The sequence below is a fragment of the Ascaphus truei genome, chromosome 11, assembly GCF_040206685.1.
Source record: "Ascaphus truei isolate aAscTru1 chromosome 11, aAscTru1.hap1, whole genome shotgun sequence".
NCBI lineage: Eukaryota > Metazoa > Chordata > Amphibia > Anura > Ascaphidae > Ascaphus > Ascaphus truei.
Window position 1 is genome coordinate 11494247 of NC_134493.1, and position 27500 is coordinate 11521746.

General features: G+C 42.0%; 2 protein-coding genes across 8 annotated transcripts in view; one reads left to right on the top strand and one right to left on the bottom strand.

Moving 5' to 3' along the window:
* NPRL3 (NPR3 like, GATOR1 complex subunit) overlaps positions 1-27500 on the bottom strand; it is a 374812-nt gene that overhangs the window by 191813 nt on the left and 155499 nt on the right. The gene's annotated exons all lie outside the window — the stretch shown is intronic.
* Positions 1-27500, top strand: part of GTF3C1 (general transcription factor IIIC subunit 1) — a 133468-nt gene that overhangs the window by 87973 nt on the left and 17995 nt on the right. For both annotated transcript variants that reach the window (XM_075565258.1, XM_075565259.1), the window contains 13 exons: positions 1022-1182; positions 2555-2697; positions 5703-5784; positions 9498-9610; positions 10754-10816; positions 11855-11948; positions 12775-12947; positions 13049-13333; positions 14987-15240; positions 19911-20185; positions 20491-20974; positions 22665-22692; positions 26739-26928. In XM_075565258.1, the coding sequence (XP_075421373.1) occupies positions 1022-1182; positions 2555-2697; positions 5703-5784; positions 9498-9610; positions 10754-10816; positions 11855-11948; positions 12775-12947; positions 13049-13333; positions 14987-15240; positions 19911-20185; positions 20491-20974; positions 22665-22692; positions 26739-26928 (2345 nt within the window). The remainder of the gene's footprint in view (positions 1-1021; positions 1183-2554; positions 2698-5702; positions 5785-9497; positions 9611-10753; positions 10817-11854; positions 11949-12774; positions 12948-13048; positions 13334-14986; positions 15241-19910; positions 20186-20490; positions 20975-22664; positions 22693-26738; positions 26929-27500) is intronic.

Here is a 27500-nt window from a genome sequence, read left to right on the forward strand (position 1 = left end):
AGGTAAAAAAATTCTTTGGCTTGTTTTTATGATCTTTACCTTTGTAATACATTGAACAGTCAGTTTTATATACAAGCAAACTGACAATCCATACTATTTTTGTACTTGTGTACTGCAAAATCAATAATGGCTAAATAGGATAAGTAGAACAGATGTGGTCTACTTAGATTTTGCAAAGGCTTTTGATACGGTTTCACAATAGGTTGGTGTACAAAATAAAGCAAATTTGACATAGTAATAATATATGCACCTGGATTGAAAACTGGCTAAAGGACAGACAACAGATGGTTGTCATAAATGGAACATTTTCAGGTTGGACTAAGGTCGTGAGTGGAGTACCTCAGGGATCGGTACTGGGACCCCTGCTTTTTAACTTGTTTATTAATGACCTTGAGGTTGGCAATTTTCCAATCACCCCAGGGGGTCCTGACCCACGGGTTGCGCACCACTGATCTAAAACACATTTTTTTCTGCTAGCCACGTAACTCTTCCAAGATAGGTCTTAATCATTATCGCTTGATACAGCCACTTAAAAATATGCTTTTGGAGAAAACTTAGAGAAGCATCGTATAATGCATGGCTATGCTTAAAGTTTCTCTCTCTTCATACCCTCACTCACTAAGGGCCATATTCACTGTGCCGTACTTCTCCGTACACGACACTTTCCAGCATGGCTTGGTAAATGGGGCACATTACAGGCCATTCAAGTGAATGGTTGGTAATGTGGCTTATGGAGTAACAATACTTATTATTTATGGGCCACAAGGTGTCTTCAAGCATAGGAGTCATCTTATGGACTATCACTTGCCCGAAATGTTATCCTTCCTTTCTATCTCATTTCTTGTTGAGTTCTTTCCCTAATGTTTGCAACTCTACTTGCTGTGTTGGCTCCAAGTTTCACCTTCATAAAATATCAGTCCCAGAAATCTCAGCCGATTTCCTGCAAGTGCATTTCTCCGTTTACTTAATAATAATAATAAAATCTTAAAAAAAAAATTGTTTGACATTTCCCTAATTTAAGGTAAAAACAATGAACAGGACAAGAACCGAAAGTGCCGTTACCACGATCAAGCAGATCAAAGCGCTTTGCAGAGAATGACCCGTCTTCGGGTGACCTGGAGCGCGCAGGAAGACGGATTAGTCATGCTTTGCCGCATAGCCAGTAACATTCTGAATAAAAAGGTAGATCCGTGTTTCCAATCTTATTGTTCCTCTTTACATTTGGATTGCAGGTTTATGTATGTGTTTGCTTGCGGGTTTGATATAATTCAAAGTTCTAGTGGTCATTTTGGTCCTGGAGATATGTAGATAGGAGGTAATAATACCTTTTAGGGGACCAACAGTGAGGATTTTCTATTGTACTTAATCTGTGTATTTGAAGCAGAAACCTGTGAGGCTTCGAAATCTCCGTACAATTAAAGGTATCACTACCTACAAGAAATCTACATCTACTGTTTTGAATATTTTGGAGCAGACTTGAAATAAAAACACCTGTACTGCTGAGTAACAGTTATGGGTTTTCACAGTTACATTGATCACTTACCTATTCCATACGAAGAACTTGTCTGCTTGTGAATTGGTTATAATTGCAGACTCAATACAAACTTGTCAATGTCATCTCTCTCTGGCAGAGACTGCTTTACATGCTTTACATGTTGAACTCCTGTTTAGTGGTCCATGTGCCCGAAGCCCCCTGAGTGTCAGTGGTCATTTCATTAGAAGACGCTTGCTGTATATCTTATACGTGTCCCCATCATCCTCAGGAGATCATGCTGCTGCTCCATGTCACTTGCACACGGATGTCTTTGCATGGAAAGCTGTGTGTTCCTGAGATTAGCTTGCTGGGTCACCAGGGTTTACCTCTTCCAGTACTATGTCTATGCATCCTAATCTAATCCTTTAAGGTTAAATGTACCATTATTGACATGCCTATGTTTGAATTTATCAAATGTTTTTTTTCCCCCAATATAATACGTGTTCGTGACAATATGTAAGATATGATTTCGTTGCTGACAAACTTAATTACCAGTTTTGCCTGATTTATTAGGCAAGGTTTTCTCAATAAAGTTAAGATGAAAAGTACATGCTCGCCTTATAAGCGGAGCCCGCTCCCTTTGCGAGCCAATCACCAGTCGGATGTATGAGGGTTAAACGGAGGAAGGTTCACCGTGGCGGCCTGAAGCAGCCATGTTGCTTGTGGCAGGAAGTTCAAAACGAGACTGTCTGTGTGTCTGTGTGTCTGTGTGTCTGTGTGTCTGTGTGTCTGTGTGTCTGTGTGTCTGTGTGTCTGTGTGTCTGTGTGTCTGTGTGTCTGTGTGTCTGTGTGTACTTTTTTCTTTCCAGCTACTACTGAAATTAGTCGCTCGCCTTATATTGAGGGTCGCTCTATAACCGGGCAAATACAGTAATAACAAGTCATTTTTATTCCCGATGGGAACTGCTGCTGAGGCTCAAACAATACTTTATACAATAAATGTTTTGAAGTCACATTGGAGACTTATTCAAGTATATCACAAAACATTGCGTTTCTTTTTTTCTCACTAATGTTGACCAGGTTAAAAGGCCATTTGTTCCGTGGCAAGTTGTGCGGGATATACTGCATTACAGCTTAGATGAATCCCTGGACAAAACGTCTCATTCTGTTGGGAGAAGAGCACGTTATTTCATGAAAAATCCACAGACTTACCTAAACTACAAGTAAGACCTTGCTTCCTTATAGTGCAGTGCGCTATTTGTTGTCATAAATGTTTAGCTTACGTAACCTGGATTCTCATATTTTAACAGGTAACATTAGTAGTCATGTGATGCAAACTACTAAATATGTTTAGAAGTATTTGCAAATACAAATCTGCAATTTGATTTAAAAATATTTCAATCTTCTTATTAATCAGGAAGATACATTATACAGCATATTTAACAACTGATTATATCTTGAATAGACAATATATATTTCACCTGTTCCTGATTTGTTATTATATGTTGGCAAGTAGAAGCTTTCTCAGTAATCTTGTTAACTTGTTGTATATCAGCGATTCTGGTTTGCAAATAGTTTTTTATATCTACTTCCTTTTATAACTTTTATATAACATTTAAATCAAGTCATTAAATTCTTTGTTTGCACAATCTGCAATGTTTTTTTTTTCACAGCCAATTCATTGAATGAATTGTCCAGTAGAGCCAACTCATCCCAATAAAATCGTGTCATTCTCCCTTTTCTACTAATTATAACTAGGCTTCTACCCATATGGATCACACACTAAACTTAACATGTCTATATCAGTTAATTCAGTTATTAGTTGTTTATATAGTATTAATAGCTGCCAAAGAGTTTGGCAACTTTTGTATTTTGCCTTACCGCTATTATTGGTGTATGTGTACTGTATGTCTCAGCATATCAATTAGAAATGGTATATACAGTAGCAGTTTATTGAACATGCTGATGGCCTCCACAAGTTTTACTTTATGGGGTGAATGAAGTGGGTTGTGCGGTGGAGGGTTTTTGTCACTTTATTTTTTACACACACTATAAACTTCATGGACGTGTATCTTTTTTGAAGTGAAACTTCTTTAGTGGCACCTAGTCAAATTTGATGGGACAAAACTGGAGACATGGAGACAAAAATGTGAAACGGAAATGACGTCATGTAATGGCCGTCGCTCCCCCCACACGCCTGCTGTCACATGCGGCGGTGGTAGCCACTGCTCCCCCCACACGGCCGCTGACATATGTGGCGGCGGCAGCGATAGCCGGCGCCGCTCCTGATGGCCGCCGTCCCCCCACACGCCCGCTGAGATGCTGCGCATGTGCAGTTGTGATGGCGCCGCTGGCGGACACCACGCATGCGCAGAAGCGCCGTGTCCATACCTCTGCTGGGGGGAGGAGGAGAGAAGGGTAGTTGACTCCGGGTCAGGGGACTCGGACAGCGGTGGGTCTGGCCTGTGGATGCTGAACACCCCCTTCCATACCTCCCCCGGGGGGAGGAGAGAGGAGGGCTGGCTCCAAGCCGGGGGACTCAGAAAGCGATAGCTCAGACATTTCTCCCCCCCTGTCTCCATACCTCCGCCGGAGGGGAGGAGAGTGGGGGGCTGGCTCAAGGACAGGGGACTCGGGGACAGGAACAGCTCAGAAAATCCCCAGCAGAGAGAGACACACTGACTCACACACACACACACACACACACACACACACACACACACACACACACACACACACACACACACACACACACACACACACTGACTGACACACACACACTGACACACACACACACACTATTATACAGTCTCACACAAACACACAAACTATTATACAGTCTCACACAAACACACACACTATTACACACAGTCACAACAGTCACATGCATACACACTATCACAGACACACACACAGATACACACACACACACATTCACACACACAAGGAATTCACAGTTATGCGCAGAAATAAAATAATCTCCAAAAGAAAAAAATGGCTAAGACTAACACAGACTGCGTGAGTATCGTGCTAGTACTAGAGCTATGAAAACACACACACAAGTTTCACTTACTATGCGCGTGCTCAGCACACACAGCTTTTTTTTCAACCGCATCTACTATGTAACTATGTAACCTAATTGTGTTTCTGGTTTGCAACCATTATCAGCTCAACCCTGAAGAATCCGTGTCCAACAAAATAAACCAAGGCCTTTCATGTGTCCCAGGACCACCTCTTGGTTATGAGTAGCTTCTTTCTTCATAGGCTTTCTATACAGCCAGCCTACTTCTGCATACACACAGCCGGCTGTGTGACCCATAGAGGGTGAAAAACACCTACTGTATATAGTGTTCAGCAGATTAAAGCACATTACATCTGTGTCCTCTAGAGCAGGGCTGCGCAAACTTTTCCTGCTGCGCCCCACCTGCCTGCTCTCCGTTGGGGACCACCCCCCCTTACCTCGGTGCAGCATCAAATGGGTTTGTGTGACGTCACGTGACCCGCAGCAGCATTTGATGTTACGTTACCATGGCAACTGTGGCATCACGTGACGCGTTGCCATGATCGCGCGTCCTGAAGCCAGCTGAATTCCGGTAAGTAGAGGTTGCAGAGGCCTCGCGCAGTCCCCCGACTTTTCATTTAAATGCCTTGGGGAAGAGCGCGGGACCTCTGCAACTGCCCGCGTCTCCCCCCCCCCCTCCCCCAAAAAATAACTTGCGACCCCCAGTTTGCGCACCCCTGCCCTAGGTGGACCTATGAACAATTTTCATATACAAATATTATGTAAAGAACTGGGGTTCTCACTGGAACAAGGTTTGCATCCAATTGTTTAAATGACGTTCATCTGATGCTAGCAAGTTGTTGCAGCATTTACAGCATAAAACAAATCTGTTCTTTCTATTCATTACATTCATATTTTGCCCATGCAGAATTGTCTGAAAACATAATGTATTTCATATTTTTTACGAATGGTCTATCCTTAAACATGGTAACCTATATTCCCTTTGGGACGAATGATGCAGTACATAGGAGGGTACCTGAGGCCGTCCGACTTAGGAAATATTCAAATAAACCAGTATACGCTTTGTAGATTTGCATATCTTGCAGGTATCGCAGAGGTATTCTCCCAGGCAATTTTTGTACACAAATGACATTACCTGCGTTTAGTATATTGGCCCCATAATGTTAAGTAAACTTACTCCCTATTTCTGCTGCTTATTTGTTATAGAGTTTCCTTGGCAGAGGTCTACCAGGATAAATGTCTTGTTGATGATTTTATGAGCCGGAAGCAGAATTACGAGGATCCAAAGGTAAGCTATTGTCTCAGACTTAGGGAGGAGCGCCATTGTAACTACTATATTTTAGAGACGAGTATAATCCTCTGTTTAAGTCTAATTTTGATGTGTGCTATGGAAGAAATTAGAGTAGTGTATCAGAAGATCACGTGGATTAGGCCAAAGGGGTAAATTCTATGTATTCTATGTTGCCATTTGAGTCATTGTCAGACAACAATCCCCATTTAAATCAATGGGGATTTTTGGCCAAAGACCTTCCGCACGGCTATGTCCGAGTATATACAGTGGAATGAACCTCGAAGACTTAAAAATTATAGTGAACAACAGATTCCTTATACTCTGATTTAATGTCCAGTTTTTTTTTTTATTTGAATGTTTAGCAGTTTGAGTTATAACGTCATTCCCCATTACAAGACATACAAGACTTAAAAATACTCAAGTGGCAGTTAGATAAGAAAAACAACTTTTAAAATATATATCTAAAAACATTTAAATGTAATTTCTCACAATTATACTGAGCAACGTTATTACCACTGCAATCTGAAACACATTGGAATAACGTTACTCTGTATGCAAGGGGAGGGGGTGCCCTATTCAGACCTAAATGTCTTAATCTCCATCTCTTGCTTGGTTTTGTGATATGGAGTCGAGTCCGAATATATACGTCAATAAACAAAGTGTGCTCCCAAATATCAAGACACAGAATGAATTAATTAAGTTAGAGATTCCTATGAAAAATATATATGTATATGGAAAAATAAAAATTATATATATATATTATTATTATTTTTTTACGTCTTTACAAGTGCAAAAAACAAAGTGCACTCGTCTCGTTTTCCTTTCTCTTACTTGATGATTCAAAGGCTTTCACCATAGTTCAGGGACTAGTCAGTATTGTGACCCCAAGGTGAAAAGTTAGTTACATTTAAAAGGGCTCTATATACATTGTATTGCATGTAAAATATGTTTTAGTAAATGTGGAGCAGTAACAAAATAAGTTATTTTTGAAAATATGTTTTCTTTGTTGTCCACACAGCACAACTTGGAATGTGTCTCCTCTTTTGGTAGGACAGCTCCACCTGCGAGTTTTACTTCTTGTAGATATAAGGTCCGTTTCCAGTCCCTCGCCTCAGGGTCCTTTGTTCCTACCCTTTTGTAGGATGGTTGGTAGGACTGGTTGTTTTTTGTTATAAAAGTTTGCAGTTGTAGCCCTTGATGGGCTATGAAACCTTCCTCCATGAAATATTGGCCCTTTTTACTGTTTTTTATGTATGCGGCCTCTCCTCTGTGGATAGTCGGCTGACAGAAGTGTCATCAGACTCCACAAACACACGGTTCCATGTAAAGCCAGTTACCTGCACAGCCAAGCAGGGCAAGGTCAGCAGGCTCCAACTTTCAAATTCCTAGGCTTTTGTTGCCACAGGCTTAGCCCTTATGCTATTCAGCATACAGCTTTATGTGCTTTATTCAGTGTTCTGTTATAGCCACAAATCTCAGTAAGTACAGGCAATGTATTATTATTTGTCCTTATACAGTTTATTGTCTTGTAGCCTTGTCTACTCCTCTTACTCCCAACCCAGAAGTAGTTAAGAAACCTAGTCCTTCTGACAAGACTGTGAGACTAAGCAAGCTTTACCTACTGTACGCATTCATGTTCTGGTTCTGATAAGCCACTAACAGGCAAATACAAAGAGCAATTATGTATGGATTGCTTGAAACCTGTAGCAGCTGAAGATACCCGTGCTCAAATGCAGGGATTTTTGTCCTGGTTTAAAGGGGTCAATGCAAGTGGCCGAAACGAAACTAAAACAAAGTTTTCAGGGGATTTTGTAGAAGGAACATAAAGGCAGGAGACGAGCTCTATTCCTGATCCTATGCAAGATGTGCAGTTTGATTCAGACATAGAATCATTAACTTAGGATAATTGTGAAGTTAAGGAAGAATATTTAACAAGTGCATAAATTGATTGGAATAGTTATAAAAATTGACACAAAAGAGGCCATTAAAAAGCAATACTAGATGTTTATGGGTGTACAGAAAAGGGTGGCACTTTCCAGTTCATGCAGCGGTTGTGGGGATATAATAGCGAAGGAATGGCAAGTTCCAGATAAATACATCTGGTTTCTAAACATTTTCATCCGATCTATCCTTTTCGAGCAGAACAGTCACACACGTGAGATAAACCATCGGAAGGGGGTCCGCGTATAGCTAGGTTACCAAAGAGAACCACTATTCCCTTGGAAGACGATTCAGCATTATAAGACCATATGGACAGGAACAACCTACAAACCGGCGATTTCTTCAGCTTAAGGCCTAAGAGCTTGGCTAACAGACATGGAAGAGAAACTTGCCTCAGGAGTGCCAAGGCAACACCTCTTACACATCTTTCTTACACTGCAAATCGCAATAGATTGTGATGCTGCTTTTGATATTATGCAGTTAATAGCAAGATCTCTGGCTTTTTCCATCACCTCAAGAACTGCTCTATGGCTAAAGCCCTGGGTGGGAGATTCCTCTTCCCAAAAAAATAATTATGCTCTATTCCCTTTTAATTGATTTTCCTTGTTTGATGCAGAATTGGAGCAAATTATTGAAAATTTCAGGGGGGGTGGGAGGATATTAAGTTTCTCTTTTTGAGTCAGAATGACACGTAGACCTGGTAGACGGAGAAGCTTTCTCTTGTGTTTTGAAGCTTTCATTCACTGCCGTTTCACATATCAAAGGTGCCAAGTTGCAAGGAGATTAGCCTTTTTCACAAGTACAACAAGTGGATCCACATAGTGCATGCAGGGTGGAACGGTACAAATCAGGACAGATTTTTATCACTCATATTATATGTTTTTAACATCTTTATTAAGGTGGGAAACCTTGTCTAAATTATATTGGACTGCGAGCCACTAGCTCTCTCCAAATGAGGGGCCGTGCAATTTCCAGGCACAGTTATACATAGATACAACCTCAGGTGGCATGTGGCAGTATAGTGGGGTGTGGATGTCTGCCCTGTGATCAGAATGATCCCTGCTATACAATAGTGTACAGTGAGCACTTACCATCATCCACTATATGGGGTGCAATTCACTGAAAGTGTCCCCCCTGAACATGCAGGGCCACCATCCTTAGGGCCGGAGGAAATAGTTTGTCATATATGTAAGGAGCTATTACTTGGCTTACTATATATTTGAGACTTGCCCATCTGCCTACTGTACCTGCCTCTTCGCCCATGTCCACTGTGCACTATTTTTGTTGGTGCTGTCGCCTGAATTTCCAATATATTTATGACATGTCAAGTACCAAACAAAATACCACCAGAGGTCTTGAAAGCCCACTATAAAGGGGCAATATCTGCATCCTGGGAAGAAAAAGCAGGAGCTTCCCCAGAGGAGAGGTGCAGAGCTGCCACTTGGACATACAGTATATGCATGCTTTTATTTAACACTACAAGCCTGACGTATCGCCTGCTACTGAAGCAAAATGTGGGCAGAAAATTATTCAGACAGTTGTATTTTACAAGTCCCACCTCTTCTTTACTGCTGCAGTATATTTTGCTGGAGACATAGAACTGCTGTACAACAATACTGAAGGGAGGTACCTGGAAAAGACCTTATATCCGCTGCGTTGGAGCTGGTCTACCAAAGGTTGCAGGAGAAAAATTCCCGCAGTCATGCACTGATGTAATTGAACTGGAAGAAATTGAATTTTAGCTCTATAAAATTATCTTTTTCTTTAAGGTTTGTGCTGGAGAATTTAAAGAATTTGTTGAAAGTCTTAGACAGAAATTTAGTACTAGCCTGGGCAGGCCGGCATCTGAAATCCCTGATACAGTACATGAACTTTTTGACAGGTAAGATCGTGTGTGTGGTGTGTGTGGTGTGTGTGGTGTGTGTGGTGTGTGTGGTGTGTGTGGTGTGTGTGGGTCCTAGACACCTAGCCGCACAAGAAGAAAGGGAGGGGAAACACACCTAGAGTACGTCCGTTGTATACAGAGTGTGGTGAGTGCTTGGAAGCGCACTTAAAATGAGATCTTTAGCTGCTTTCAATGTGGATATCTCCGTCTCAGGACAATATCATGGGGATGATATAGAATTGGGAAACAAACATATAATGTAATACTATTTATTAGAAGATCAACATTTACATATAGGTATAAAACTCACATTGTGTGAGATAATAAGAGGCAGTGAGAGAGTTAATGCAGACTGAGTCTCACACACTCAGTAACTGTCCCGATCTCCGCGTCGCGTAATTAGAGTGGGGATCTCGCTGGGCTCTCCTTGTACAGGTTACGTGCATTAGGTGCAGCCGCACACGTCCGCGTCACGTGGGTCTCGCGAGATCTTCACGCTGCTGTATTAGCTGGTAACGGGTCACAGTCACACATGGGATTTCTCTCCTCTCTCCCTCTGCACATAGATGTGTGACGCTTCTATGTGCAGAAGGAGATACATCCCATGTGTGACTGAGTTTTATACCTAGATGTATACAGTAGGTTGATCTTCTAATAACATTGAAAGCAGCTAAAGATCCTGTAGTAGCTCAACTGGATAAAGAAACGTCAACCAGTTACAGCAAAGCTCAAGCCCCTGCACTGGTCCTGGTTCATAATATTGGATAAAGGCTCTAAAATCCTCATCTAATTGTAAGTGCACTTCCAAGCACTCACCACACGCTATATACAGACATACTACTCTGTTTATTTCCCCTCCCTTTTCTTTCTTTAATCAGCAGATTTCATTTGCAATGAGTATTAGAATGATGAAGGAAACGTCAATTTGTGGGGGGGGGGGGAGTTTCGATACGGGGGAGTGTACCTTTAAGAAGATTGCAGATGTAATGAAAATATATATTTTTCAGAATTAAACAAGACTGTATGTTTTAAGGTGCTCTCTTGGAATTCTTATGGTTAATATGTAATATACGCACGGCGCAATTTTGCAAGTAGGTGCATTTTTACTAATTGTATTTGTAATAAATGTACTTTAAACAGGTACAGAGTTTTGGCAATTGGAGATGAATCAAACCAAGGTGGACCAATAGAATTTCTCAACAGGTATGTCAATGTTTGCTTATCCTGTGAAAACGTAGTAATATTTATTTTTATGCAGTCTGTAATAAATGCACAATTTTTTTAGTCGATGAGAACATGTCAAGTTGTACAAAAAAAAATATAAGCAATTTTTATTGTCGCTTTAAAATGTACTTCATATGCTTCCATTTGTCATAATCTATAACAACTGAACCATGCCTATAAAGTTACGTGAACACTTCAATGACTGTTTCTGAAACATAGAAATTGTTTATTTGCAATTGAAAAAATAAAATGAATAATTGCATGTACAATGTATAGAAATATTTATTGCAAACTTTTCTAGACTTCATTTCTACAGAATATCCTATCTAGGTTTACAGCAATATTCTCATGTTCAGAGTATGTGGGGTAGTGGGTGCTCCAATAGTCCCGGAAATATATTCAATACATCTCCATCAAGATATCATAGAATTAAGGCTTTTTCTTAGGAGTGGGTGTAATACTACTAGGCGAGTAACAATAGTCTTCAGTTTCTTAGGCCTCCTGAAGGTAACAGCGAAATTATGTTCTCACTTCGCCGCACCTCATTGGAGACAATATATATAGTAAAAGTCCAAAGAACTCGCCAAAATTTGTAGTAAATCTTGTCATCAGTCTTGAAAGGTCTTCACTGTATCTTACCCACTTCTGGAGCCAAATAACTTATTTGAAGGCGTGTCCAGACGCAGAAATAGATCAAAACACCAGAGAAACGCAAAAATGCACAACGCAGCGCAGTGCACAGAGAAGTAGGGAAACGGGTGGTATAAAAATAAAAAATGGTTTGCCCAACCAGCATTACAAAAAAACGGTCTGAACCCTCCTACGCGTTTCACACAAACGTGCTTTATCAAGGAGTATTGTTAATGTACAAACAATTGTTGTTAATGTACAAACATGCCTTTGTAAGACAGCATATTTCTAATGTATCAATGTAGCTTGGTGCAAATATTGGCACCTAGCTTAAACACTGTAAAACATGCCTGTTTTTCTCCCCTGGCATTTTCCTCTCTGTTTCAGTGTGGATGACATCCATCTTCTAGTACTGCAGAACCTTATTTTGAGTACGTTGGCGCTCTCTGACATGCAGATGAAGAACTATCGTTCATTTCAAGTAAGTGTAACAGAAAGTAAGAGGCAGTTGGGTAGTTTGATTACTCACACACAGTTCACAGTAATACACACAGCACTGAAGCATTGCTCATGTTTAATGTAAGTGATTAGTTAACACTTGTGGTGATGGAATGTTTGTAGCAATAGAATGCAGCAGATAATCTGGCGTCACTGTGTCAGTGATCACAGGGGCCTGATCCACTTCCAAAGTGGGAGGGGAAGTCCTATGCTGTTTTCATTATAGCTCTTACTGAAGGACAAGCACTATTGCAGCCCTTACGTAAAAATGTAAATGAATATCATTTGCCATCCGTGCTTGCCCTTGAGATGTGCCCTGATCATCATAAGAGCATCATACCAGTTAAGTCGAATATTTTACTAAGTAGTGCTAGTTCATTAGACACATTTCGGTGCCAGACAACGTGGCTTATAGTGGTCAAAGTTGTCTTATGACAGAGTATGGCTTAGTAATTATATGGAGTTATTACCTAAAGTCACCCAGCTGCAAAACGGGCAAAGCCTGCAAAAAAATTGCACCCGATTTTGTCAAAGGAAAAGCTCCCATTACTTTCAATATCATTTCTTTGTCTTATGGATAAGGCTACTTTATTGCTCGGGCTTTGTCCAATATTTGCAGCCACGAGACTCTAGTAAACACCCCGGAGTCGGAGAACATCCTGAGTAGACAATGATTGTTTAACTAAACTAATGGCTAATTATTTAACACAGACGCTTGTTGTCAGATAAAGATAATCATGTTCAAATAAAAAAGATTTTGATGCTAAGATTTAAATGTCTGATTCTATATATATTCATTTCTTTTCTAGACATTTCGAATATATAGAGAATATAAAGAGGAGATTCTTGTAAAGGCTTTCTTGGAATTTCAAAATAAAAGATTAGTAAATCGTCGGCGAGGGAACCATACATTGGGTCCAAAAAAAAGCCGTGCATTACCATTTGTGCCGATGTCCTACCACTTGTCACAAACCTATTACAGGTATTTAAAAAAAAAAAAAAGCAATGCCAAGTTAAAAAGCAGTACTACCGTTCGTTATTTTAAAGCTGTTTTGTTTATTAAATGTTTTTCTTTTTTCCTAGGTTTTTTACATGGCGTTTTCCTGCCACAATTTGTTCGGAATCATTTGAATTTCTAGAAACACTTAAGGCTTTCGGTGATGCTGACCAGGCAGATACCTTTTCATTCAGTGACCAAGAAAACGAAGCTGCCGCAGATATGATGATCTTTCCTTTGGATGGGCCAGGTGGCCAGTGTGTAACCATTCTTTCCATGTTTTTACTGGGACTTGTATCTGTTAATGTGAAAATTCCAGACCAGATTGTGGTGGTGGATAGCAATCTTGTGGAGAACGAAGTAATCAAAAGGTACTAGTAACTTGCACGTTTACTTAATATCTACATTTTAGTGCTCCTACTTTAAGCTTCCGTTCATGAGGCATTCTGGTTGTTGCAGACATCGATCGATAGACAGACAGACATATAGTCATATAGATAGACATATAGTTATATAAATAAATTCCGATTGGAGCAAGACTGTTTAAGAATTCTCCTGGGAATGCAAGTTGATCAGCAGTATCATCACCTAAAATAGTATCCACACTTTTCTGCAGCATCAGTATCATGATAATATAAGTATTTACCCAATTGGTCAGTTTTTTTTTTTTTTATACCACCGCATCGCAGTCTTATAATCATTGCCTAACGCGTTGCTTTATATTACAAAATATTAATACTTTTGTTGGCAAAAGCATACCATATTGAACACACCGGTTCTCGTCCGATCACCGAAGTTAAGCAACACGGGGCTTTGATACAGCAAAGCGTGAAGACCACTGAGCAAGAACCCAAACATTTACAATTGTGTCTTTAGAGAAATCTTTGATTAAAAAAATGTAAGTTAAAAAGAGAGAAAATCGGTATCCAAGAACTAACCGCGCCCAACGTTGCTTAACGTTGATGATCAGACGATTAGGTTTCTAAGGAGCATGATAACGGCTCGTACTTTAGTTACAGTTCATGAGGAGGTATATAAAATGTCTTTCAGTTGATATATATACATTTTTATAAATATAATATAAAGAGTATGTAACCATCCAGCAGAACAGCAAAGAGAGGCAGCACTCAGAGGTAAGTGTACAAAGAATTGTATTGTAACACACAAATCCAACGTTTCGATCCCAAAAAGGGACACCCCAGGAAGAAGATCCCTCTGTGGGATCGAAACGTCGGGTTTTTGTGTCTGTTACAATACAATTCTTTGTACACTTACCTCTGAGTGCTGCCTCTCTTTGCTGATACATTATGTTGCTGACTTACCTCTGAGTGCTGCCTCTTTGCTGCCCTGCTGGGTGGTAACAAACTCTTTGCATTCTTTATGGGTGTAGCGCGGGGGGGAAATGTCACAGCGGGGCTTGGTTAATATGGGCCATAGTGTCTTTGTAACTGAGTCATTTGTTTTTCTGATGGCTGGTTTAATTTTAAACGGTGTTGGTCAAAACTGCCACATTTGATAAAAGGAGCCAAATGATATAGAGACATAGCTGTTTGTATATCATTTGGCTCCTTCTAGCAAATATGTATATTTATATAAAATGTTATTCTACTTCTTAATTTTTTTTAATGAAATTGTGTACTACTTACATTATTGCCTCCCTCGTAATTGCGGGGATCCAGTTTAATGACACAGTTGATGTCCGTGAACGGATGTAGTGACACAAGCAGCTTTCTTGATCTGTGGACTTGAGACCTGTAGGAAGCGTTTCATAGCTTCAAGCATTTATACTGTCTTGGGTCCTGCACAAAGCTACTGTTATTATTACTGACGTTGCTTTCATCCGCGGTGAGAGGAGACGTTGCAGTAGGAAGTACTGCTCATCAGGGGGTAACCAGCCCGTCAAACAACATCTTCTCTGCTGACATTGTGTGTGCTGATAAAGCAAAGGGAATGTTGGCTATATAATAATGAAAGCATCCTGCATTACTATTTTATATATTTGTATTTATTTTATTTATTTATAGCTTTGGAAGGGAGGGTCTTGATGATGAAGATTATGATGATGAAGAAATGGACGACACTCTGGGCAATAAACAAAAAATAGAAGTTAAAGCTCGGCAAGCTTCCCATACCAACTACTTGCTGATGAGAGGTTACTGTGCACCAGGAATTGTCAGCACACGAAATCTAAACCCAAATGACAATGTAGTTGTGAACGCCTGCATAGTAAGGGTGAAGTTGAGATGTACACCTGTGCAAGGAAGGTTTAAAGCCTCAGGTCAGCTATTGATTTTATTTTATTTATATAGTGTGTTACCAGGAAGTAATACTTTGAGAGTTGCCTCTCGTTTTCAAGTATGTCCTGGGCACAGAGTTATGGTGACAGATGCATGGCTAAGAACCAATGAGATTAGCCTCGCTCTAACTGTATTTACAGGTATAATGTAAGTAATAATTGTTCTGTGTGCTACCAGGGAGGAGAATAACTATGAAAGCAGATGGTTGAGTCATATTGAGAGGCCCAAAGTTTATTGGTCTTTCTGATGCTGCCGTTGAACTGTTTAAACATAATAATAATGATACATATTAATAACAAATATTAAAAACCAATGTAAATCACTTATGAAAGCCACGCGGACACATACATATACTGATCTAAGTGTATAGTTAGCTCTATAAATGTAAATATGACCTGGCTAGGTTCATAGGCAATATGCACTAGTATAGGGCTAAAGTGAGGACGTGATCTAAAGAACAAGGGAAATATGTCTCCTGTATGGGGTCTTAGTAGTTAAGGTTAAGCTATAAAGTTGGTTTATTGCCTAAACTAGACCTAAATTGTTACAGATAAGGATGTACCTCCTATTGATGTTACTTTATTGCGATACATGAATTGTGAAGTATGTTACAATGTAATCCCACTTCAGTGTACTGCTTCCATGTGGACAAGCAGCGTGTGGGAACGGGATGTACCATACATATGTTTAAAAATAATGAGACCATATATAGTGCAACGCTGTACTGTATGCAGTAAATAATCCTAGTTGGCTTCAGAAATCTCCCAAAGTTATACTCGCATACGTGTGAGTTGACCAAGCATGTCACACACAGCGGATAGGTGTGCAGGAACGCAGGTCCCGGGTAAACCAGGTGATCTCTGGGATGGGAGGAGCTGTATGGGTGTACTATGGTAGGAGACAAAGGCACACCATAGCACTGACTGTATATGTAGAAAATGTAATAAAAGAAATAACCTCACAAATGCGCACTTACACTTTGTGCAATAAATGCAAGCATAGAGTAATCAACCCGGAGCGAGGCCGATCTCACCACTCCTCTCTCAGTATGTCAGGTCCACGGCGATGAACGCAAACATCGAGCGGGTGCTGCTCCTTGATGCGGCCGCTAAAAGCAACAAGACCACTCCACGAGGCTCTATCCCGATGTGGCTCCGTCTCCTCCTGGATTCAACGCGTTTCGCTATACTAAATAGCTTCGTCAGGAAGCGTTGCACTATATATATTGTCTCATTATTTGTTCACATATGGAACATCCCGCTCCCACACGCTGCTTGTCCAATGTTTCCTAAGGAAAAATAAGCCTTTTCCACATTCGTAGGTTGAGTGGGACTACATTTGTGAATATTTAGTATCACTGCTGGTTTGTGACTGTCACCATTTATTGTTTTTTGCACTTAATGCTATAGTGGTGTTGTGCTTACTTTTCACCACCAGGGGTCAGCATCTTTGCACTTTTCTGTGATTTCCCCTGTTTCATTACATCTCTGGTTTTCAATTACATTCACCACCTGTAGCGCCAGTCCTGTATCTGTGTCTGTATAACTGCTTCCATGTGCATAGTCATCTAAATACTTATAGTGAGAGCTAGAACTTAGTCCAGGTCCAATACCTCTTCGTTTTATGCAGATACACTGCCACTGATACTAAAGTAGCAAAGCCTTTATTTAATAATGCCCCTATCACACTTTTAGGCATATGGAGATATATAACCTTAGATCAAACATATGTGCACCTTGTTCTGAATCCAAATGAAAGTTCTTCAATCGCCCAAATTGATTGGTTAAGTCCTAGGTGTAAAAGTGTTTTATAATAACACTAGATGGGTCTAGTCCCATATACCGTACCATATGGGATGAGGGTCACCACTGTCTGTCACTGATTGCTAGGATCCTGTATTCCATGCCGCACATAAATTATGGTTAGACTTTAGAAGCAGTTTTTAAAGTCTTATTGCTTGCAAACTATGAGCTGTTAGACGTGATGTTAATCTAATTGCTGTAACCCGCTTTTCCCATTCATTCGCGGGTGTCCATATTCCAGTTGCCAGTTTCATAAGCAGTTTCTGCTATCTTATAACCCACATAGATATTAAACCTGTGTGTTCGGAGGCAATCTTAGGACTTTGTATATTAGTATGTCGTTTCCCCCTTTGTGCTTGTTCTGAGCTAAGTGTAATATTCGTTTGATGTATGCAGCATGACACTTGCATTCTGCTGAGGATAGTAGCGACTTACTGTAGCTATAGCTTTGCCTGGTTGTAAATCACTGCTAAGTCGCTACTATACTCAGTAGTATGACAGATCACTTTGAAGTACAAATGATCTAACCTTCTTGATAAAAACTACACAGGAGGTTTCTTTCTGCCAAACATTCACTCTCAAGGAATAGCATTTGGAGCAAAATAAAACAGTCTGCGCTCAATTAGCGGTCACTATCCAATCCAACACAGACTTGTTAGCTGGCTATTGTACCCAGCACAGTATAAGGCCGCGAGTATAGTGCGGGCGACGGGATGGGTGACGTCACCGCTAGCGAAAGTTATATTTCGCTTTGCGGTGGCGTTGCGGGCTTACTGGCATTTGTTTGGTTCAGGGGCTGTCACATGAGGCGATAGCCCTTGAAAAATCAAATATTGCCAGCTTCTAAAATCCGCTCTGTCGCCGTCGCGCTTACTATAAGTGCAAGCAGCTGCAGCAATGTATTTGTTTTTGGGCAACGTCGCCATCGCCCGTCGCGGGCACTATACGCGCGGCCTAAGGCTGCAGGGACTGCAATTCAAGCAAATAGCGGTGATTTACAACCAGGCAAAGCTATAGCTAATTGCTTGGGCACTGTGCCGCGTCTTGATCTTAGCAAGACCTCACGGGTGAGTGTATATCATCTTGCGCTCCCTCTGTGTTGGATTGGATAGTGACCGCTAATTGGGCGCAGACTGTTTTATTTTGCTCCAAATGCTATTCCTTGAGAGTGAATGTTTGGCAACAAGAAACCTCCTGGGTAGTTTTTATCAAGAAGGTTAGATCATTTGTACTTCAAAGTGATCTGTCATACTACTGAGTATAGTAGCGACTTAGCTATAGCTTTGCCTGGTTGTAAATCACAGCTAATTGCTTAAATTGCAGTCCCTGCAGCCCACCACTTACACTGTGCTGTGCACAATAGCCACCTGACAGATATAGTATGCATTACCCGGTTTAAACACAGTCTTTTGGAGTCAGATCTCAGGTGATAAGTGCTGCACGCGGTAGGGGTGAGGAGCTTGTTCAGATACACGGGTAGTTGGCCCAGAAAGTATTTGAAGGCAAGACAGAAGAGATGAACTTTGCGCCTACACTCAAGTGATGCCCAATCTAGTTCTTTGAGCATTTTGCAGTGATGTGTGTTGTAGTTACATTGGAAGACAAAGCTGCATATTGAATTGTAGAGGGTGTCAAGTTTGCTAAGGTGGGTTTGAGGAGCCGAGCCGTATACTATATCCCCATAGTCTATAATTGGCATTAGCATCTGCTGTGCGATGCGCTTTCTGACCAGCAGACTTAGGGAGGATTTGTTCCTATATAGTACACCTAGTTTAGCATAGGTCTTGGATATCAGCGTATCAATGTGCAACTTAAATATTAAATGGGAGTTAAACCATATTTATCACTGACTTTTGTTTAAAAATGTAATTAAAACAAATGTATATTTTTCCTTGTAAAGATGTGAAAATGTATGAACAATTAACATATTTGCTTGGTATATTTTATATGTAGATCAACATGATTCACTATCTACATAATACCAGAAATGTAATTATTGTATGTAGTTCTTATTTTCTGTTTTTATTTTGCTTGAAATCCTAATTCAGTCTGGAGACACCCTGATCCCCCAAAATATGTTCCTTTTATGGCAGAGCTCTTATGCAATTTGCAATTGATGCATGTGCTAATCTTGAACTGTAATGAAAACAAGGAAAATACACGGTGTTTTAGTGCTGCTGGTACTTACCAGGCTTCCATTTCCTCTCTTTCATGGTAGAAGAAAGTGAACAATGTGTAGCTGGCTATATTACTCTTGGAGGAATAGTTGCCGTTGAAGACTCAGAATATATGTTGATTTGTTTTGATCAGTGGCATTCTGACGCTCAGAACTTGTTCTTTAGTATTCTTTCTCAATAACCCACTGTCTTTATTACATTTTGAAATGATAGCACTGATATGGCAAAGTGCCTAGAGACTCATTTTCCTGTAAGTATTGTGCCCGGGGCAATTCGTTTCAAGTCCTCATCATAAGAGCAGGGAAATACTGCTGAATAACTGAAGGATAACCTTATGTATAAGTACATTGGGATTGTCGTAACAGGCATTTGGATATCTAGATTGGGTTACATATGCATTATGGGCTCTCCATTTTAAATCTTGCAGTGGATTGCAATCATAACATAAGGGTATTGTATATTAAAATGTGACCACATTCCCTGGGGCTGGGGCCTTACTGTATATAGCTGAATACAGTGTGGCAGGTTAGCTACTGTAACACGATTAGATATATTATACTCTAGTTATAGACACATGTTTGATGTAGCATGATGGGCTCTTATATAGACCTTCACACGTACCCCTTGTCAATGGAAAAGAGCACTCTCAATTAATATATGATTTTTGTTTAGGTTCTGTTGATGATGTTGTTGCTGGAGTTTCCTGTCTACCTAATAATTTCACTCAACTTCTGAACTTCAAAGACTGCAGCTTTTCTACGTTCCTTACGCAGTGCACAGAAACTCTTGGATACAGCTCTGCAGATGTGTCCTGTGTTACAGAAGTTCAGTCAGCTGTCGAAGCTTGTTCGTGCTTTGGCATAAAAATGTCAGATCTCGGGGAAAAATTCATCCCATATGAAGAGCTAGACGCAGAAAGGACAAGGTGTTTGCAGCACTACATACAGGTGAGTTATTTTGTTTATTTGTGCAATATTCTTTCAAATTCCCAAAGAATAATTTATCCTCATAGGCGTTTAGCCACACACCAACACGGTGTATTCGGACGTGTATTAGACAAGCTTTTCACTTTATACAGTATTGTGTTACACTGTCTGATCTTTTGATCTTTGACCAGTTTCTGTGCTTTCCAATTCTTGTGTTAGAGGGACAATCCAGTTCTGGGATTCACGAACTTATGATTCGGGAATCGTGTTTTTGTGTTGTTTTTTTTAACAAAATAATGTAAAAAACGGTTTCATTTTATTTGTAGGACCTTCTAACATATGAACAAGTATTACGGGTGGGAGGAATTTCAGTTAGATTGGTGGCAATGAAGCATGCAAACCCCTGGCTGTTGCATCCAGAATCTGTAAAAGAACAAATGACTCAAAGCAGAGCACATTTCATTAAAGAAGCTGAAAGTGAAGAGTCTGCCCAACAGTCGGCATATAATCAGGCAGCGGATGTTGGTAACGGAGGTTCTGATACCCCAAGCACGAAAGCCCTTCTTGAAGATGAGGATCCTCTAAGCCCAACCGATGTGGATAAACCTAAATTGTCTTTGATGAAAGAAAATGAAACTACAGAAGAACACATTTTTGCACAGACAATGCATGCAGGTGATGGTCAAAATGTTCCAACGGATATAAATAAAGCAGACACTGAAACTACAGATGCTCAACAGCATGCAAAAGAATTGAACGATGTTGTAAGTTGTACAGAAGAGAAAACTGATAATACAGACACATTTAAAGGTAATGAACGTCTTTGATATCCATCAAGCCCTTGCAATATATAACCGTCTCGCCAGTGCACATAATGCCAATGTGTAACAAATGGAAAATAAAGTAGGTAGGATGATGCCTTTGATCCGACCAGCAATAGTTTACAGCAGACAAGCTTTCGATCATCGTCACACGGTTCTTCAAGTTTAGCTGTTGTACAACAAGTCAGAGATTATGTACAATTTGTAGTATGATGGTTTATAATAGGAGTTGAGTGAGCTTCTCTATACACAATAGAGGTACATATGTGTAGTAGGTAGAGTAAGGTCGAGAGCGTTTCTGAGACGGGTTTCATTTAAGTGTGCGTGAAGATGCATATATACAATATTTTGACAGCAAAGAGGACCAGATGCCTGGTTTGTAGCTGGGGTAACGGACGTTGGCCTTGGTAAGGGGAGAGGGGAGGTGGTAACATGAGCCCTGACCAGTGTAAGGGAATGCAGGCCTATACAGAGCAGGTAAGGACCGGGAAAAAGGTGTGGATAAATGGGTGGCCGTAAGGGAGCATGTGCCTGACAGGGATGAAGAGAAAGGGGTGCACCAAGGGAGTATTTGTTTGGGTGATTACATGGTGTGAAAGAGAAGTTACCAAGAAATGACGTGCCTTGGCGGTTACAAGGGAAACACAGATTGAGTGATGAAAGGGAGTTTGTGCTTTGGATGAAGTAGTGGCAGATAGCAGTGTAGGAAAATGTATGAGTGCACAGAAGCTCCAGGCTATGGGTAGTAAACACTGGTGATTAATGATTGTTAATGTACTGATAGGAGAAGTTAATGAGAATAATTATGCCTGGGTGTGAGCGTAGCAATTTGGAAACGGTAACTTTTGTCTAGGAGTGATGGAGGTTATAGAAACCAGTGTGGGAGCGAACAGGCTCAAAAGATCATGCTTCTCCAAAAGCTGCTATACCAAATTCTCCTAAATATTACTTACAAAAATGTTTATGAAGATTAGGAGATAATGTCTTGCTTTAAAAAAAAAATTAGGCCAAACTTGGCGTATATAAACAAGTTTTTTCATAGTTATTTCTTTGGTTATTGCTTTACTTCTCATCTGTCCAGTGTGCATATTGATAACACAAGATCTTCTGCCTGGCATATAATGAAAAGCAAGCTCTTGCCTAAAATATTAGGGGCCATTTCAATTTGAGCTATATAATATAATAATATATATATATTTATTTATTTATTTTGCATCTGTGTTGTCCTTGGCTGTATATCAACAGAAGACCTATCTACCCATTCCAGATATCAATAGGACCGAAAATATGAAGGTCTGGCTTCATTATAAAATAATTAATTCTCATCCAAAATACCATGAGTTATTCTGGGAGCCTCTTACTGTAAAATACTAATTGGGAAAAGAGGGCAGGATAATAGATCAGCAGAGGGAGTCCCACAGGTATGAGACAATGCGTGAGAGCACAGGAGACCAGCAGCGATGTAGCATTAAAAAAGTCTACAATCCTAACATACTGTAAATTGCAGAAACCAAAAGAAATACTATAGAAATATCATTACATCCTGTTGCTCAATCCCAGATAGACACAAGTGTATTTTACGTGATGTGTTCTTTTTGTTGTTTCACTTCTAAAAAGTTTGAACATTAAACACTTTGAGCCTGATTTAAACTATTTTAATATCTTGTTCTCCTTTTCAGGAGATTCTGCAGGCACATTACCTGAAAGGTGAGACTATTCTTTATAATACGATAAATACATTTTATTTTTACTGCATATGTGAAGGTAAGTGGGTATGTGGTATAGTCCAGCTGATCTATCAATTGTTTTAGCGAAGGTCTGTGAGGATGTGTGAAGGTATACGTGGTTTTATAGTAGCGAAGGTCTGTGAGGATGTGTGAAGGTATACGTGGTTTTATAGTAGCGAAGGTCTGTGAGGATGTGTGAAGGTATACGTGGTTTTATAGTAGCGAAGGTCTGTGAGGATGTGTGAAGGTATACGTGGTTTTATAGTAGCGGAGGTCTGTGAGGATGTGTGAAGGTATACGTGGTTTTATAGTAGCGAAGGTCTGTGAGGATGTGTGAAGGTATACGTGGTTTTATAGTAGCGGAGGTCTGTGAGGATGTGTGAAGGTGTACGTGGTTTTATAGTAGCGAAGGTCTGTGAGGATGTGTGAAGGTATACGTGGTTTTATAGTAGCGAAGGTCTGTGAGGATGTGTGAAGGTATACGTGGTTTTATAGTAGCGAAGGTCTGTGAGGATGTGTGAAGGTATACGTGGTTTTATAGTAGCGAAGGTCTGTGAGGATGTGTGAAGGTATACGTGGTTTTATAGTAGCGAAGGTCTGTGAGGATGTGTGAAGGTATACGTGGTTTTATAGTAGCGAAGGTCTGTGAGGATGTGTGAAGGTATACGTGGTTTTATAGTAGCGAAGGTCTGTGAGGATGTGTGAAGGTATACGTGGTTTTATAGTAGCGAAGGTCTGTGAGGATGTGTGAAGGTATACGTGGTTTTATAGTAGCGAAGGTCTGTGAGGATGTGTGAAGGTATACGTGGTTTTATAGTAGCGAAGGTCTGTGTGGATGTGTGAAGGTATACGTGGTTTTATAGTAGCGAAGGTCTGTGAGGATGTGTGAAGGTATACGTGGTTTTATAGTAGCGAAGGTCTGTGAGGATGTGTGAAGGTATACGTGGTTTTATAGTAGCGAAGGTCTATGAGGATGTGTGAAGGTATACGTGGTTTTATAGTAGCGAAGGTCTGTGTGGATGTGTGAAGGTATACGTGGTTTTATAGTAGCGAAGGTCTGTGAGGATGTGTGAAGGTATACGTGGTTTTATAGTAGCGAAGGTCTGTGAGGATGTGTGAAGGTATACGTGGTTTTATAGTAGCGAAGGTCTGTGAGGATATGTGAAGGTATACGTGGTTTTATAGAATCACCTACCACTACATTTCTCAGATGCGCTATAACATGTTTGTATGCTGGTGGCTCCTGTTTTTCTTGATGTTCTCTGTTTGTACAATACCCGTTTGATAGAATTCATTATACAGTGTATTTAACATTTTGAGAGCTCTTATGATGTACCGGGCACTCTGACCTTGGCACACCAGGTGCCCATATGGCGTTCCTGGCACATCATAGGCATGTGCTCATTTTCTAGGTCAGATTGAAAAGCCCCCTGACTGATTGTAAACCGAAGTGAAGAGGACCCTGATCGCTTCAACTAAAAAATGGCATTTATCCGTACCAAGTGTCATGTGGGCACTGTAAGGGTTAAAGCAGCAACCCCTCCCCCCTCCCCCCTCCCCTCCCCCCGATGCGGCTGATATGCGCTATGTTCAGATAAGGTGACCACCCAGTTGCCGAGATACTTACTGGTGAAGTTACCGGGTTTAAGCTCCCTCAAGCGGAAACTACATTGCTGTCAGGCCATGGACCAGTATAATGTTGCAATGATAACGGTTGTGGCTTCCTAATAGATGGCCATTTAAATTCATCCCCCCGTCCCATGAAACCAGGAAGTAATACCAGTACCTGCACTGTCCAGTATCTCGGGGACGAGGGTCCCGGAGCTGAAAATGGTGTGGCTCAGATGAAAGCATTTGCTTGTCCTTGTGAAGGCCTTTTCCACACTGCTGGCCTTTAGGGGGTACAGTCTTAAGTTTGATTTCTAGTTTTATATTTATAATATTGATTCAAAGTGTACCTATTACTTTATGCAGTCCTTTTGTTCATGTTCATGTGTGTTTGCTAAGTAATATGCACAAGTCTTTTCTTTGGGTTAATACTTTTAGCATAAGCACACAGATTGCATGAATTCTCCACCTGTTTTATTTATGTTGCAAATGGTTATAAAGGCTTGTGATACCAACACCAGACAATGATTGCAATGATGTCCGTAGGAGGGATTATGCTGCCTTCACAGATGTCTATGTATATAAGCGATGTTAGGAGTGCAGATTTGTATCTTGACAAAGGTCTAATTAACTGACCGAAACTTAGATGATCTTTAAAGTTGCAGTACAGTAACTGTGACTTCCTTGTGTGTGTCTCACTGTGTGTGTGTGCATCGCTATGTCTGTGTGTGTGCACTCCCTCCGGCGGTGCTGCGTGGACACGACACGCTGAGCGCTCTTTTTCCCCCACTCCCTCCCTCCCGGCGGTGCTGCGTGGACACGACACGCTGAGCGCTCTTTTTCCCCCACTCCCTCCCGGCGGTGCTGCGGGGACACGACGCGCTGAGCGCTCTTTTTCCCCCACCCCCTCCCTCCGGCGGTGCTGCGGGGACTCGGCACGCTGAGCACTCATAGCTGCGGGGACACGACGCGCTGAGGGCTCACCCCCCTACCTCCGGCGGTGCAGCTGCGGGGACACGACGCGCTGAGCACTCTTTCCCCTCCCCCCCCCCCCCCCTCACTCTGGCAGTGCTGCTGCGGGGACACGGCGTACTGAGCGCTCATACCCTCCCTCCCTCCCCAGGCAGTGCTGCTGCGGGGACAAGGCGTGCTGAGCCCTCATTCCCTCCCTCCCTCCCCAGGCAGTGCTGCTGCGAGGACACGGCGTGCTGAGCGCTCATACCCTCCCTCCCTCCCCAGGCAGTGCTGCTGCGGGGACACGGCGTGCTGAGCGCTCATTCCCTCCCTCCCCAGGCAGTGCTGCTGCGGGGACACGGCGTGCTGAGCGCTCATACCCTCCCTCCCTCCCCAGGCAGTGCTGCTGCGGGGACACGGCGTGCTGAGCGCTCATTCCCTCCCTCCCTCCCCAGGCAGTGCTGCTGCGGGGACACGGCGTGCTGAGCGCTCATACCCTCCCTCCCCAGGCAGTGCTGCTGCGGGGACACGGCGTGCTGAGCGCTCATACCCTCCCTCCCCAGGCAGTGCTGCTGCGGAGACACGGCGTGCTGAGCGCTCATACCCTCCCTCCCTCCCCAGGCAGTGCTGCTGCGGAGACACGGCGTGCTGAGCGCTCATTCCCTCCCTCCCTCCCCAGGCAGTGCTGCTGCGGGGACACGGTGTGCTGAGCGCTCATTCCCTCCCTCCCTCCCCAGGCAGTGCTGCTGCGGGGACACGGCGTGCTGAGCGCTCATACCCTCCCTCCCCAGGCAGTGCTGCTGCGGGGACACGGCGTGCTGAGCGCTCATACCCTCCCTCCCTCCCCAGGCAGTGCTGCTGCGGGGACACGGCGTGCTGAGCGCTCATACCCTCCCTCCCTCCCTCCCCAGGCAGTGCTGCTGCGGGGACACGGCGTGCTGAGCGCTCATTCCCTCCCTCCCCAGGCAGTGCTGCTGATGGGACACGGCGTGCTGAGCGCTCATACCCTCCCTCCCCAGGCAGTGCTGCTGCGGGGACACGGCGTGCTGAGCGCTCATACCCTCCCTCCCCAGGCAGTGCTGCTGATGGGACAGAGCGCCCAGATCTCGCAGCCCCCGTCTAAAAGGACGCACAGAAGTTTTTGTGTGTGTGTGTGTGTGTGTGTCGTCCTCTGCAGTAACTACTGGGAGCTGGCAACTCTGACTTCGCTGATGGCCTCTCCTGCCAGCAGTGATATCACTTCCTGCACTGTACTTCCATCACCATCAAGGCAATTTGCTGCCAGGGAACTTTTCATGTTGTAGGTGCCGCTAAAGAAGTTTCACTTCAAAAAGTGTAGTCGTGTTGCACATGTAAATATTTTGATTTTCTTGTTTGTTTTTTGCTATCTGGTGAGTTAGATTATAATTTGTTGTTGTTTTGCAGTGAATCCTAAAGTTAACAGATTTTTCTTCTCTTCGAAAGGGAATCTGAACTTTATTTCCTTGGAAGGCCATGGCGGGTTATTGATGGCAGCTTGAACAAGCCAGTGTGTAAAGGAATGATGGAGGCTGTGCTGTACCACATTATGACTAAGCCTGGCATAACCAAAACCAGCGTATTACAGTACTACAGCGGTGTACTGCAGCCTGTCATTGTAATGGAATTATTACAGGTATGCATTGTAAAACATTATTTTCTACTAGTACTGTTTTGTGCTACTTAATTGCCTTTGGTTATCAATATCAATTGTGTCTGTAGTCCAATTTGAATAAATATAAACATACTTATAAAGGAGTGGGACTTGGATGGTACTTTGAGTGGTACTTTGAATGTTCTTACAGGTACAAGAAAGGTGAGGGAGTTGTTGAAAACAGCAAACACATTTGGTTAACAGCAGCCCATGTGGTCTGTGGCTGTTGTATTGGTAGGTAAAAAATGCTGGGAGTTGTAGCTGCAGTAGAGTCTTGACAGGGAACCATCCGTTGAGCTAATACAAAATGCCAGATGCCGACGATCGTTTCGCGCCAACAGGAGCGCTGAGCGGGCGAAACGATCGTCGGCATCTGGCATTTTGCATTAGATCACTCAGATCACTCAGATCACTCAGATCACTCAGATCACTCAGGTCAACGGATGGTAATGATTCCTCCGCTACACACAATGTGAGCAGTGACTAGTTTTTACATCACACGCAACACAAGTAAGCTGACCAGCATAAACCTGCTATCGATGTGATGTTAGCGC